This window comes from Centruroides sculpturatus, unplaced genomic scaffold (assembly GCF_000671375.1).
Source record: "Centruroides sculpturatus isolate CEXI.00-Female unplaced genomic scaffold, Cexi_2.0 scaffold2106, whole genome shotgun sequence".
Taxonomy (NCBI): Eukaryota; Metazoa; Arthropoda; class Arachnida; order Scorpiones; family Buthidae; genus Centruroides; species Centruroides sculpturatus.
In genome coordinates, this window is record NW_019386222.1 from 21,270 (window position 1) to 37,157 (window position 15,888).

Sequence of the window (15,888 nt, forward strand, 5' to 3'; positions counted from 1 at the left end):
GGTTTTTAATTTATTTGTTTTAGAGATGTAAACAATGAGAAACCAACATGGCTCCTCTTCATAAACTTGTTCATATTCACTGTTTACATCCCTTAAGTCGAATAAACTAAAAAAAAACTATTTAGACTGCTTATAAACTCTATAAGCATTCCCCTTAAATGTATACATGTTAATTAAATATATGTTAAAGACGATAAAACATTTATACATTCCGTCCTATTTGTAAGGCTGTTTTTTATATGGTTTTTCGCTTATTAACTACCTTCTGGTTTTATAGCTCAGTTTCGATATTCGACCCCCCAAAAAAACAAGAAATAAGTACAGTATTGGTATTTACTGATGCAGGTATATAAAATGTAAATAAATGAAACAAAAGTAAAATTTTTAATTAAAATTAAAATGATTTTATTCAATCGATTCGTAAAAATGTTTAAATTTAAATTTTGACCTTTTATAAAATATAGAGTAATATATTTTAACATTTATATACTTTACAATGTCGAAAATTACGTTGGATAATATTTTTTAAATTCATTAATTGAATATTTTAAGTTGTAGATTCTTAAGGAAAGGATGCAAAACTTTAAAAAATTAACTAAAATTAGAAATCATTTCCTTTCATAATCTACGATAAGTTAATAGTTTTACATAAATAATGAATGAGAGTATTGAAGAAGTAAAAAGCGATTAGACTTCTTTATACATATCATAATATATGAAATCCAATTATGAATCATCTAGCTAACAATTCTTACAGGTAAGTATACATTCATATTTAGCAATTATTAAGCATTAAAAAAGAATTTAATTTAATTATTAATTTAGTGAGAATGAAAGCGAAGAACAAAACTTGGATCTTAGTGATTTAGTTGGAAATTTCGGTAAATGGCACGTAATAATTATGTCAATCGCAGCGTATGTAAGCTTACCTGGTGCATGTTACAATATGAGTATGGCTTTCCTCGCTCCCAACGTCGATTACTGGTGTGAAAATTCATTCGAATATTTTAATTTGACAACAGAAAAATGGAAAAATCACAGCATTCCTGTTGAAATAATTAATACTGTGAAAATATCGAACACGTGCAAAATGTATGGTTTATCAATTGAGGAAAATACAAGTCAAATCGCGTGTACATCGTTACGTTATGATCACACCTTCTACAGATCGACGATAATCGAAGAAGTAAGTCTTTTGTTTTGAATATTTTAACTTTGTGATATATTAATTTAAACTTGAAATATTAGTAAATAATTAGTTGTCATGTGAAGATATAAAATATATTTTTTATTTTTTCCATTTCGAAAAATAATAAATCTTTGGGATTCTAAATGAAAAACAATTACTAGCAAATAAGTGTCGTTTTCAATACACGCAGCTTCGTCATTCTATACTAGCAAATTCTTTCGTAAATTTTGCAAAGAATGCAAATATAATATCGTTTTTAACGATTCATACTTACTACAAAAACTATTTTAATTTCAATGTTGATAATAAATTAAAAACAAAAAACTAAGCTAATAAATTCATGTAAATGAAACTGTAATTTTCTACCGTTTTAAGTATTAATAAACTTATAATCTTTCTTGATATATTAAATAATATTGATGCTTGATATGTTTCAATTGAAAATACGTGTAAGGCTCTGGACAAGTCCGAACCCTCACTAAAATTCGTATTAAAATAAGAAAAAAGCTAGAAATAATTATTGTATGAAAACCGTGACGCTAGCGTATAAACAATAGAAGAATGTAAGTCCCAAGATCAACTATTCCCGGTTGGGATCCAATTAAACATCGATTTTGACCTCTCCCGAGATTAATGTACTGGTGTAGCTTCAAATTAGCAAAAAGGAGGAAAAACAGTCGTAAATAAGACAAAATATCTTTATTTTCAACTGTTTATGTCACAATGGTTTTGAATCTCCTGTTATTAGCATCGTAACAGTAATATTTTTCCGTTGAATTTTGGACTTATATAAGACTTTCCGTTGAACTAAATAAGGTTTATTTTTTTGGAGTTTCTGATTTTAGGGACTCTTTGTTATTATGTGTTCGTGAAAAGTGCAGTTTTGTTTCCAATGTATAGAAGGTATGTATTCTGCCATTTTTGTATTTCTTAATAATATATACAGTACTTTCTAGGAAATTGTTATAATATTTCGGAAATACATAATCTCTAACTATATGTGATTGGCTTCAAACTTTTCGAAAGGTTTCTTTTCGATAGAACGGCTTGATTGCAAGGTCCTACATCACACATGTTGAACTATCGATGTAAGGGCCTATTCTAACATGCAACTAAACACAAAATGAGTAATGGGAATTTGAATTGTGCAGTGAAAATTTCATATTTGTGCAATAATTAATTGTCCGATTCTGGGTTTTATAAGTATTTCTAGTATTTCTGATTATGAAGTTAGAATATTTACCCAAATTACACAGTGTACGGCAAAGGGAATCTGAATAAAAAGGAAATCAGCTTAAACGGAAAAAAATCTTCGGAACAGAGCAATTTTCCGTTTAAAAAAAAATCTGTTCAAAACGGAGACCTGCCAAATCGGAATAAATATTCGGCATCCTTTGATCCCGGTTTACAAAGGCTTTACTATATATATTAACAACTTACCACCAGCTTAATACCAGGATTTATCGGCTTGGTCAAAACAAAACCGATATTTGTGCAGTAGGAAAAAACCTTAGAATAAAGCTTGATTAATGCACAGAGCGCATGCAGTCTTTTATTGTTTGTAACTATAAGTGTAAAACATTTATTTAAAATTATTGTTAGAAAGGTAGTTACAAACCTTATTGTTACTAGGACATTGAGCGACTTTGTCGTATTACGATAAAATTGATTCGAAGCCGGAAAGAGAGAGTCTGTCCTTGCACTCACAGAGAGAAGATCCTTGCAGTCACCACCACGCAGAAGCGATTCTCGCACTTGCTGACCATGGGAGGAGTGATCACTGCACGGAGATATGATCCTTGTGATTGTCGACACGGCATATGCAAGGATCGTATCTCCATGCCCGGTCAGTGCAAGGATTAGGCGATTTTTTTAAACTCTTTCCATCCTGTGGGCACTAAGAAGGCCTTATTAAGGAAGGCCATTCGGCCAGACCCACAATGGAGCTGCCGGGTGATGAGGGACATATACGAACGGACTACCCCCGGAAAAATTTCTAGGGATTTTTCGACCCGTCCGGATTCGATCCCGAGTTTCCAGAGCGGTAGGCTGCCATCTTGACCGTTCGGCCATCGGGCCAGGATGAGGTGATTCAAGAACAAAGCAATCGGTGAATGCTTTGTTCTAATGTTTCGTTTGTTTTTCACGCCTATTTTCCGTTAGGCGCGCGCAATGCTGGTGTTTTTGCCTCCTACATTCCATTAGGCTCGCTCAATTAGGGAGCACGGACATTGTCACTTTGATCCACCGTATCTCGAAAATGAAGTCACGGATACCCATTTTAATTATATTTTTGGATTCCTCGTCGCAATAAATGAAAAATGACCAAGTTTTATCCAAATCGACAGCTAAAATTTTGAAAAAAAACGAAACTTAGTAAACCGCTTAGCTAACTCTTCCTCTCAATAAATATTTACAAACGTAGCAATAAAGATCATAACCTAATCAATGTATCTGGAACAGACCACCCAAAAAAAAGGCCACAAAGTGCAGAGTTGAATCTGGTTTCTCAGAATGGTAAACACCATTACGGCTTTGATTATGCAACAAACTATATGTATATTAATGCAATTAAAAAAACATACTTGACAATTGAATTATTTAGTTTATTCATATTTCTTTATTTAAATTTAAATCATTTCCTCACTAACGAAAATGATTCCAGATTCCTGATTTATGTTCTCATTCCTTTAAATTTAATATTAAATTAATAATTTTCAGTGGGATCTGGTATGCGAAAGAGCTTGGTTAGCTTCTTTAGCGCAGTCTCTTTATTACTTTGGATTTTTGATAACTGGTTTACTTGGTGGACAATTGTCTGACAGGTGAGCTATTCCGAATTACAATTCAAAGATTTATTATTATTAAATATAATATAAATATAATCGATCATTAAACCAGGTACGGAAGGAAACCTATTTTCTATATTAGTGTAGCGTGGACGTTTCTTTTCGGATTGATAAGTGCATTTTCACAAAACTTTTGGATGTTTGCAGTTTGTAGATTTTTCCTTGCTATAGGAAGAATGACTACATTTTTAACAATATATACACTGGGTAAGTATGATTAATATATTGAAAGTTTCTCAAACTTATTCTATACTCAAAACGTTCAATCAACAGTAATAGAAACAGTTAGAAAAGAACACAGAGTAAATGTGCGCTTAGTATGTTTTGCTTCGTGGATATTGGGACAGATGTTTCTCGTTACACTTGTATGGATTTTCAGACATTGGTTTTATATAGAATTGATACCTGCTTTATGTTATTTAATTATCCTTCCTTTTTGGAGGTAAGAGAGAAAAATTTCGATTATAATTTATAAAATAATCAACTAGTTTTTGATTTTTTTTTAAATTTTTAAAAATAGGATAATGCCAGAATCTCCAAGATGGCTTCTTTCTCAAGGAAGAATTGATGAAGCTGAAGAAATACTTGAAAGAGCTGCGAAATTGAATAAAAGAAAAATAGAAAATTTGAGTTATAAATTAAAAATGATTTCAGAAAGAATTATAAAAGTAATTATTTGTTATTTTCTCGAAAAATACTTTATTTTCGATTCAATTTATTTTTATCTATTTATACAATTCAGGAGAGCAAAGGAAAAGATAATAAACAAGTTACTGTTTTGGACATATTAAAATATCCTAATTTAAGAAGACTTACATTAATTTTATTCATTGTTTGGTAAGTTTAATGATAATTAAGAAATAATTAAACGTTTATTATTTTGTAAACTTTGTAAAGAAAAATATTTTAATTTAATTTAAGAAAACATACTTACAAATATGTTATTTATTATCTTGTTTAATTTAGGCATACCTCTATGTAATATAAATTATGTTGCAGGATATCGAATGTATTGTCGTATTATGGATTGGCATTCTCGGCTGATGATATTGGAGTAGACAGCTTGTCATTTTATTTATTCGTCGCTCTAATACAAATACCAGCCTGTATGCTTTATTTTTACATTCAACGATACGTTACTAGAAGATTTATGTTAATTGCTCCAATGACATTGACTGGATTGATATGCCTTATAGCTATTTCTGTCCCAAAAGGTACTGAATTGTAAATGTATTAAATAATTTATACTCTTCTTAAGTTGATTTAAATATCTACATTTACAGATTATTCGATAATTCTTATTATTTTAACTGTTATATCGAAATTTGGTATGGCAATATCATTCATATCCATATATTTACTGCCTGCCGAGATCTATCCAACTGTTGTACGTAACGTTGGTTTAGGATTGTGCTCAATGATGGGTCGCATAGGCGCCATAGCGGCTCCATTTATGAAGGAAGCGGTAAGTAAAATATGTGACGACTTCGTGCAACAATTTATTCATTGCATCTTATAATTGAATTAATAATGCGTTATTAGGCAGTCCACGTACACAGAGTTTTTCCTCTCGCTTTATTTGGAGGAATTTCTATACTTGGAGCTCTATTGGTAATATTCTTGCCGGAGACGAAAGATTTGGAATTAACCGATACATTGGCTCAAAGTGAAAATACTGGAAGGTTTGTTACGTGGTTCGATGAATACTGAGTTGTATTCATCGAACCACGTGCTTTGGCAAAGACCAGCCAGATTATCTCATAAAAATATTTTCTCTTATATTTCAGACATTCCGTTTATATTCCAGTAAAGAAATCGGAAAATGAAGAAGATTTGGGAAATAATTAATTAGTATTGATTTTGCTTTTCAGTACTGAATAATAACATTATTTAGAATGTATTATGTCTCATCCAAAGATACTGAGTTGTAAATGACTTTTGCCACTTAACATTATTATTATTATTTTTTTTTTTAACTCTTTCCGCCCTGTGGATATTAAGAGGGCCTCTTTTAGCAAGCCCATTATAGGTTCGGCCAAGCCCACAACGAGGCGGCCGGGTGGTGAGGGACGTGCCCGACATATTCGAACGGACCAACTCCCGAAAACTTCCTGGGCCCTTAGTCTCGAGTTTTTCGTGTTGTACTCGAATTGACGTCATCGAACTCACTCGTGTTACTGTGACTCACATAATCGGTAGTCTCGAGTTAGACCCATCGAGCGAGCTCGAAAGGCGAGCGGAAGTAGGTCATATTCACTTGTTTACGTGTATCGTTAAGCATGATGGGATTATTTACAATGCATCTGGGTTTGCGACTATACTGATTCGACCAATCAACTTTACTGTAACAAGTTGTAAACAAATCAACGTGAATTAGTTTACACGTGTTATAGTTAAAAGTTTTGTCCTATAGCAAAATGGAAACCTCCAATATTTTATTTTAAAAAAGAAACGAAGAACAAAAAGAAGTATTAGTAACATATATAGAAAATAATAAGAAAACGAACAATATAAAATTCGACAACGAATTTACAAGAAAAAGACAATTTGATTTGTGGAGAGAATTAGTTCTAATTATGTATTGGAGCTAAAAAATCCGCCGTGTAATGGAAAAAGTATTTTAATTTAATCCTTTTTTCATATAGTTTTCTTCCTTGATCTCGTATTAAATTGTTTTGTTTATTAAGATTATTTATTAATCAGAACTTAACACTAATGATTAATAAATAATCTTAATATAGTGTCTATGCTCTTAATAATTTACACATATAATTTACTATCATTATAATTCTTTTTGTCGATGAATAAGATACTTTTTATTTTTGGAAAAATTTGCTATATAATTTTATCAATTATAAATTAAAATTTTTTATTAGTGATGACTTGACATAAAAAGAAATGGCATCTACTCGTGTTCGAAAAATTCGTTGACTTCTTAAACAACTCTTTCGACTCTTTCTAACGCTTCGATTGCCATCAGAATAGCGTATTTGTCAGCCATTTTCACTTTCGTGTAGCGATCTCACATGCTCGACTCAACGTGAGTAGCAACTCGCATGGTGAGATGGGAAAGCACGTGAGTTATAACTGGAGACTACCGATTTGACGTCAGAGTGTGAGATGGTACCACGTGACACTTCAACACGTTGGGAGTTGTAACACGAAAAACTCGAGACTAAGGGCCCTGGGGATTTTTCGATCCGTCTCGATTCGATCCGGGTCTCCCAGAGTGGTAGGCTGCCACTTTGACTTCTCGGCCATCCGACAGTCACTTAACGTTATCTATAATTATTATAGTTCAAACATTAGATCTGAATAGTTTTATAAAAGTCATTATTTTAATTGTTTTATTAAACGTTTCTATTTTAATTATCAGAACATATTTAAATCAGAACATTCTTATTTATGTACTTCTTTTGATTGAGATAGAAGCACTTTGTTAATTCTGGAATGCATGGTTTGGGTCTGCCGGATTCGTGTGGATTTATATATTAATATATATTTAATCAGACCACATAGGGACCATCCATAAATTACGTAAGGTATTTTGGGGTGGGTGGGGGTCAAGGATTTCTTACGATTTCTTACTCAGGGGTAGGGGGTAATAGATCTCGTCTTACGTAATATTCTTATTTTTTGATCTCGTTGAGTGGTGAAGTTTTGATTGAATTTGGCTTCAATTTGGCGGTTTCTATTAAGAACGTTCGTTGTACTAACGCCATATCGTGTGACGTGATAGAATAACAACGGTAGCAGGCTCACGCTCCACACGTTTTTTACCTTGGGAGAAAGGCCGCGAGGTGGTCTTTCTCTCTCTTTTTTTTTTTTTTTTTTTTTTTTTGTTAGAATAAGTGCACAACTCCTATTGGTGTATAACACTAAGAATACGTAAACCAAAATACATGATACAAAGTAAACATAAAATTAGTATTCGGCTTTTAGTGAAAACTAACATGTAAAACTACAAATTATAAATTATAAATAGTTTTTTCTTCCATATTTTTTGAACATAATTGTAAAAAGCATCAAACAGTGGCTTTTGAACAAGCATATCCAGTGGACATGGCCTCCTGAAACCAAGCGTAAATGTTTATAATTTCAGAATAACTCTATCTTAATTGCAAATTGGACAATGATAGATCGTATGATCGACGGTGTCTAGGTTTTCTGTAAGCAAAAGCAAAAGGCAGTTTCTGCCCTATTATACATCGTCAGGTAGCTTCGAAAATTACCATGCTCAGTAAATAGTTGAGCAGTAGCAAACGTTAAATCTCTAAGTGGTGATGAGAACCTTCATTCAACACTAGGAAAATAAAGCCTTTTTATTTACCAGTTGTACTGCTCAACCATTGTTGATTTTATGTTTGCATAGCGTTGTCATGAATATAAATTTTAAGGCTGCTACGTGAGAGAGGGATGTGAGTGTAGTCCAAGTCAGTGTCCTTTGTAGCTGACTTAGCCTCAAAGTCGGCTTTTTCATTTCCTAGTATGCCAGTATGGCCAGGAACAAATATAAAGTTATCTTATTTACAAGATTTTTAATATGGTGCTGGATATATGCGATTTTATTGCTATTGCAATTGGGATTTAATAGAGCTTTTAGGACAGACTGAGAATCACTGTAAATGTTGATAGAGTTTTGTTTGGTAGTGAAGTGGCCCACTGAACAGCTTGGTAGACAGCATCTTCAGCTTGTAGATGGAGGTATGTGGGGTATCTGTATCTTCTAACATATTTTGGGCAAAATATGTCAGTTTGGAGAAATATACAGATATTTAAACCGACATGAAGGGGGCTTTTGGATCCATCTGTGTAGATATTAATGTCTGCATGGTTATCTATGGAAGAAGCAAATGACATCAAATGTACCCTGGGGATAACATTGTTTATAGGGTGATGATCAGAGATAGTAGGGTTATTGCAATGTGGTAGCATATGAACAGCCGTAGATAGGAGTAGAGATAGTTGTTGAGCCTTGATGTTTGTAGTTCTGATGTAGTAATTTAGAACCTTTTCTACAATACATAATGGCAAAGGAAGGACTCTGCTAGAATTAGAGGCATTAATAGAAACAGTTCTGCAGCATTTTGAAATTCTGATGGCAAACTGTCTTTGAAGAGATAGTAATTTACTTGCTACTGAATTTTTACTAGTTACGTGACCCCAACTAGAGGCCGCGTAAAGTAACATTGGTGGTATTGCCCCATTATATACAGTTTTACAAGCTTTATGATTTACTCCCCCAGGTGCACCTAGCATATTTTAGCAGCTCCTGGTTTATTTTCTTGGCCTTTGCCAAGATGTAATCAATATGGTAACGGAATATGGTTTCTCTCTATTTTCTCTTGTTTTATTTTGTATGATGTTTCTGTTTACACGTGCACTAGCTAGTGGATCTGTCAAAGTTTTTTGAGTTCTTTTGTGAAAATTAAAATTAATATAAAAATGAACATTATGACGTTGATTAATGATAATAGGCTAATGGTAAAAAGATTGTTAATTCAGTAATTAAAATTTTTCTAATGGTTTTATATGGAAATTTTGACCTAACAGACCCTATTCGTCCCATATGATCTATTGATGATCTACTGGGTCTAAACGTCCATATAAAATCATAAAAATAAAGTTCTTAAAATTATTCGCATGGTGAGATGGGAAAGCACNATTTTAGGATTTCATGAAAAAATTAATTTTTGTTAAAATCTTTCTATAAAATCATGCTCAAATATTACATAAGATAGGGAAGGGGAGGGGGATCAAAGAAAATATTACGGTTTCTTACATAGGTGAGTGGGGGTCTATAATGGCCGAAATTGCCTTTCCGTAATTTATGGACGGCCCCATATCCCTAATCACAAGTGTTTGCTCTTGCTATAATTAATTTTCAAACAAAATATAGTAGAGCATCGATTATCCGACCCCCGATCAACCGTCACATCGATTAACGGACCGCGTTCTATTTGGCAAATTCAAATGTCCGCTAGTGATGTGGCGCTACAATATTTGGCTATATCTTGGCTACTTTAATATTATTTTTACGTGTTTTAGCTGGCAACACTGGCTCGACCATGAAAGAGAGCCAGTATTTAAACGAGGCTTAATTTTCTAATTTTTAATTAACGATACAATAGCGACGATTATTATTAAAAAAAATTTTTGTTAGGCTTAACATCGATGAAAATTCAACGCGAAGTTGGTTAATAGCGATATACTAATATACTGGGATATACTATACCAGTGTTTTTCAACCTGTGGGTCGCGACCCCCAGGGGGGTCGCGAAGCCTTATACGGGGGGTCGCGGGTAAAAGAAAAAGACAAGTGTTTGTAGGTGCTTCACTACATTAAAAAAACTACAATTTCAGCGAGAATTACGGCCCACACCAGAAAATGATAGCCGAAAAAAGTGTTGAGCTGATTTGCGAAATGAAATAAAAGGTGTAAAAGTAGAAGCTGAAAATTCTGATCCCTAAAAATAAAACAAAGATCAACAGCTCCCCGTGCCCAACGTTATAATTAAAGGAAATCCCATACTTTATGTGTGTTAAATTATTGTCGATTCTTCTGAAACTTTCATTTTAATCAACAATAATTTGTCTGAACAGAAAGAAAATTAAATACATAGTTTTTAAAAGCACTGATATAGTTTTAATATGGCCCTAGGGGGGTCGCCAAAATTTTTTAACTTGTAAAGGGGTCGCGTATTCAAGAAGGTTGAAAAACACTGTACTATACTAATGAAAAATGAATGTATTTTTTCATATTTTTCGGTTATCCGACCAACTCCAGTCCCCAATTGAGTCGGATAATCGATGCTGTACTGTATATTTATTTTTATTTAATCAGACATCACATTTTGACATACAATTAAATTTTAATTGCTGTAGCTATAAATAATTACCAGTCGACATAGTGTTATTTTTTCTTATTGAAACAGACTTTCGTTTTAAATTAAAAAATATATTCAATATCTGTATACTTTATTTAGGAATACTTTAATACTAGATGTTTCTAGAATTGTAAGTTCGCTGACCTGGTGGATATTGGGAACGTAAAATCCCGCTACACTGTCACCAGTGTAAGTTTGGGCTAAAAATCCCGCCTCTCGCACCAGTGTAAGTTTTCCGACTTTTAGGGGGATCGTTAATAGAGAGGTTGAGGCGCACGTTTTAAACGTGTAAACGTGTACGTGTGACGTTCGGCGCCGCTTTCCCGTAAGCCTAAAAGTTTGACGATGGTGTTTGGAATGTCGAGCGTGATTCCACCGACTATCCAAACACCATTGTCAAACTTTTAGGCTTACGGGAAAGCGGCGCCGAACGTCACACGTACATGTTTACACGTTTAAAACGTGCGCCTCAACCTCTCTAATAACCCTGCGTCAGGATGATCTAGGGTCGTTCGCGTCTGGGTTTGGAGGAGACAGATGCAGTGCCGTAACTAGCCATTCCTGTGTCCTCTGCAGGAATTTGCACTTAGGCCCCTTAATTAATTAGGTTTGGGAAAGTAATAAAACAAATACATGCATTTTGGGCCCCTCTTCCAAGTGGGCCCTGTGCGGGTGCACCTGTTGCACCTGCCGAGTTACGGCATTGCGGAGATGACAAGTAGCTTACAAAAACCCGTTTATTTTAGCATAAAATATAAACTTACACTAAGAAACAAATATTTTCTAAACACAATCGGCTGGTTGGAAGTGGATAGCGTCGATGCTCTTTTAGTTGTTTGTTGCATAGGTGGCTGCGGGGCAGTGTTGTTAATTAAACAGTTCGTGAGACTCCGTTGGTCGGCGTCGGCACGGCTCGGTATCGGCACAAAGACGAAAAGATTCGTCGTCAGTGTATTGACACAGCGCTTCCGATTTTCACTCCTTTGTGTTGACTCGCCGAGTGCGTCGTGTCCTTCACGATCGGGGATTACATCAATGTCCGATCTCTCCTTTCTGTCCATCCTGACTGGTTCCACGTTTGTACCTAAGCGAAAGACTAGACCTGTTCGGGTCCCGAGAAGGTTAGCTTCGGGAAATTTACCCGACACCATCCGTGAACTCTGGATGGAAGGTGTAGATGGGACTTTGAACTCGTTGCGCTCATCGGTAACCATTGTCGTCTAGTCTATGACGCGATTTTAACGACCTGACGCGATGTCCCCTTTTATAATTAACCCTTCCCCTCTTCGAGATTTTCTGTTCTAATTATTTGTATACGAGCGCCTTGTCAAAGGCAATAAATGTAATCGAGCGTCCTCCAGTAGAGCGCCTTGTCAAAGGCGCTCTACTGGAGGACGCTCGATTACATTTATTGCGTTATGTCTTACATTAATAGTATTTTTTTTCCTCGTCTTGGTTTCATATTACTAGAACAACTGAATCCGAACTTTGATCGGTTTTAACAATGGAGGGTTTTTTCTCTCTAGTTTTGTTTTAATAAATTTCTAATACAAATGTTTAATTTCAACCCGGTTTTTGTGGCCTCACAGAATCTTCTGGAATGTCTTTGTCTGAATGTCCTGTCAGCCGTATTCTAATTTGCAACCTGTTCTTTGTTAAGAAATTCTTTTGTTTTCTAACGTACTTCCGGGCCCAGGTGACATTCTTGCTTAGTAACTCCTTGCAGTAGGACGTTCTTCTCGGTAAGTGCTTGTTTTTTCTCTTTCTCGGTGCCATTCTCCCTGGTTAGTTTATAGGACTATTTTAATATACATTAACTATTTTAATTATACAGATTTATTTATATAATAAGTAAGATCGGTACCGTAAGATCAATATGAATACCCATTATGCACTCGAATATAATACTAGAATTCAGTCTTCGCAAGAGGACAATAGAGCTAGGAAGGGTAATACCGTTAACGGAGACATGTCCGACCGTTTAGGATTGCACATAACGATAATTAGGACTTTATTGCTAGAATCTCGAAGTTTCCGGCACTTATGCAGTTTAGGGGTTACGACTGTTTGAAAAGTTTTTTCCTTAAAATTAATCGAATCTAGACTAATGTGACTGGAACATTTCCAGAACACGTATAATTTTTTTGGAATAACCCATATAAAATATGCTATAAACAAAAAATTGTAGGAATACTTACCGAGTGTGCACCGTTGGAAGACCCCTTGCTTAATTACTAGTTGTATATCGCATTATCATACGTTATTATATATTGATTTTAATCCATATTTAAAATGGAGTGATATTTTAATATTTTTATTAATGATGTCTCCAAAGGTCAGCGAATTCATCGCAAAAAGAATAATTTATCAGGAAACACGTCGGGAATGAGTAGTCACGTGACCGAATAGCACCGACAAATGTCACGTGACAGATTCGTACGCGCCCGCCGACCGATGTGCCGCTCCGCGACGAAAACGAGCTTAAACAAGGGGCCTTCGAACGGTACACACTCGGTAAGTATTCCTACAATTTTTTGTTTATAGCATATTTTATATGGATTATTCCAAAAAAATTATACGTGTTTTGGAAATGTTCGAGTCACATTAGTCTAAAATCGATTAATTTTAAGGGGGAAAAACCTTTTAAACAGTCGTACCCCCTAAATTGCACAAGTGCCGGAAACTTCGATTCAAATTTAAAGAACAAGGCCTTGGACGACTTATGTCAGAGTCTCAACGATCATTATCTTAACAGAAGCGATGAATTAAATAAGCTAGAGGCTAAATTAGGTGATATCCAATCGATCAATAAAAATAACGGTATAAGATTGTCGGCATTCTGTAATATTTCAAAGGTCAAAGGTCAAGCTCTTATCCTAAAATTAACGATGTTTTTAAAACTAATTTACATAAATTCAGGTGCGGGCAATCCCCTGGAAAAAAGTCGTATACCTTTAAGGTAATTTGCATAATTTCTCGGAGGCAAATTCTTTGGGAAATAGTCAATTATCAGTATCTATTCTATTAAAAACAGTCAAAGTACCCAGTCAAATTTTTATCGAAAGCTTTGTGAAAGTTCAAACTTCTAAATTCTTTACAAAAACGATGATTTTATTATTAATTTGCATATTATCACGTTATTATCAAAGTGTAAATTCTTTACTCGATAATTTTCCTAGTTACTTGAATGAAACCTCGGGAACCTTTCAAAGTGTTTATACGGTTAATTTGAATATGTGTTTAAGCAAAAACTAATTTCTGCGAAAAAATTGTCTCCTGGGATCTTTATGGGTACGAAGGACTCTCAAGGTTTATCAAACGTTTTGCCTATTCAGTCAAAACGTTAGAAACTCTTCATGTCTACGTTCTATCTGAATGCTTTCTCTCAGGTTTGAAGATTCAATACGGGAGAACGAATACTTCTAGCTATTTTTGTACTGTGCTTTGAGAGATAAAAGCAAGGAAAAAGTTCTTGCGCTATATGAAAATGGTGACTCAGAAAGTGCCTACTTAAAAGAGACTATTTGTACTGTGAAGTTGAACTGAATAACTTTTGACTACCTCTCGAAAGAATGTCTAACCGGAGCATTGTTTCAAGCAGGACAGTGTTTAAACCTTGGTCTGTACACGTTTATCCGTTTTATCTGTCAACTTCTCTTAAGTATCGCATTATCTTTCGGCGATGTCGTATGAGTATCTTCTATGGTTCTTCTTCATCCAATGCTTTGAAGGTTTAAGATTTAAGACATGGTCTCGTATTCTTTTACTAAATTTATAGAATTATACTGTACTATTCTTTGCCTAATGCCCTTTGGTAAATCAAATGATTATAGTGTTAAGCACACACACAAATACCAAGCGTATATTGTTTTGTTGTTTAATTAAAGCCTAAAAGCAAAAGCTAAATTTACAAATACTGTAATATGATTATAATTAAATACTAAAACGAATACTGTACTGTATCAATGCACCTAATTTGTAATATAGAAGTGGCACGAGAATATTATCCTTTTGATTTTGCAAAACATTAATTATCGTAATTTTGTTGCCGAGAAAAATATGTAAGGATACTTTTTATGTATAAAGTATGCTATTAGTTTGCTTTATATTAGAAAATAATCCGAATTTAATTACGATTGAAAGAAAAATAAATAAATATGCAACTTCATCGTTGAATTTGTAGCCGCTTTCACTTATTGTGTGTATTTTTTTAATGCTTATTCATTTCTACCGTTATGAAGGAGAAAATCTCATTCGGATAATTCGACGATTTCCAAATATTTCTTGTCAGAGAGTAAATACGATTTACATGAATGCAAATTCAGTTAAAGCTTCTTCACAATTATTGTGGTAAAACTTTTTATAAGGTTACTTTATTAATTTCTTATTATAAGGTTAGTTTACTAATTTCTCTAATTTCTTATTTCTTAAGGTTTGTTTATTAATTCTTATTGGCAAATTGCAATACAGTGAAAACTGCCTAGGCGACCACCTGCATTTGACAGGCACCTGTCAAAACGGGCAAAAATTTCTGGCACGGAATAGTTTATTCATAGAGTCTTCGTATAAGTTACCTGTATTAAACGACCACCTGTGTAACGCGACCGCGGGCATCGATTTTTAGTCCGAAACAACATACAACACCTGTAATAAGCGACCATTTTCGCAAATGTATCTAGTCTAAACTATTGTAAGATCCCATCCCAACAACGTTTCCACCTCCTCATATAATGAATTAGTCTAAACTCTCGTTCGAACCCATCCCGGGCACCTCTCCCACCCTAGAAATTAGTTGCAGTGTTAATAAATTAGTCTAGCAACAAGGAAATTCATTTCAGTTTGTTGGAAAATGTCCGAAGTGCAAAGTGCTGTCGTTAGAAGATCGTATTAAATTTATCACAACAGCAATTAGCGGCGAAGTTTAATTGTGAGAAACAAAATTTATTTTACCCTAGACTTACAG

At 34.2% G+C, this 15,888-nt stretch overlaps 2 protein-coding genes across 2 annotated transcripts in view; one reads left to right on the plus strand and one right to left on the minus strand.

The window, feature by feature from the left end:
* The first annotated feature begins 668 nt into the window (after window positions 1–668).
* Window positions 669–15,888, plus strand: part of LOC111614149 (organic cation transporter protein-like) — a 49,484-nt gene continuing 34,264 nt past the window's right edge. The window contains exons 1-10 of the mRNA XM_023355529.1: window positions 669–757; window positions 826–1,186; window positions 3,911–4,014; window positions 4,091–4,245; window positions 4,312–4,480; window positions 4,559–4,706; window positions 4,781–4,875; window positions 5,038–5,252; window positions 5,322–5,503; window positions 5,581–5,720. Coding sequence (XP_023211297.1) covers window positions 729–757; window positions 826–1,186; window positions 3,911–4,014; window positions 4,091–4,245; window positions 4,312–4,480; window positions 4,559–4,706; window positions 4,781–4,875; window positions 5,038–5,252; window positions 5,322–5,503; window positions 5,581–5,720 — 1,598 coding nt within the window. The 5' untranslated portion in view covers window positions 669–728. The remainder of the gene's footprint in view (window positions 758–825; window positions 1,187–3,910; window positions 4,015–4,090; window positions 4,246–4,311; window positions 4,481–4,558; window positions 4,707–4,780; window positions 4,876–5,037; window positions 5,253–5,321; window positions 5,504–5,580; window positions 5,721–15,888) is intronic.
* On the minus strand, window positions 7,005–12,254 carry LOC111614148. Its single transcript, XM_023355528.1, has 2 exons — window positions 11,690–12,254; window positions 7,005–7,320 (listed from the first exon to the last, which is right to left on the minus strand). Exons 1-2 carry the CDS (start codon window positions 12,137–12,139, stop codon window positions 7,177–7,179), a joined length of 594 nt encoding a protein of 197 aa, XP_023211296.1. The 5' UTR covers window positions 12,140–12,254; the 3' UTR covers window positions 7,005–7,176.

Bases quoted from the DNA above. Each gene is read 5' to 3' on its own strand.
- LOC111614148 (XM_023355528.1), bottom strand. From the start codon at position 12,139: ATGGTTACCGATGAGCGCAACGAGTTCAAAGTCCCATCTACACCTTCC. The intron at 7,321-11,689 runs GTAAGTTTATAT...TAATAATTATAG, and splicing joins GAAAATATTTGTTTCTTAGT to ATAACGTTAAGTGACTGTCG.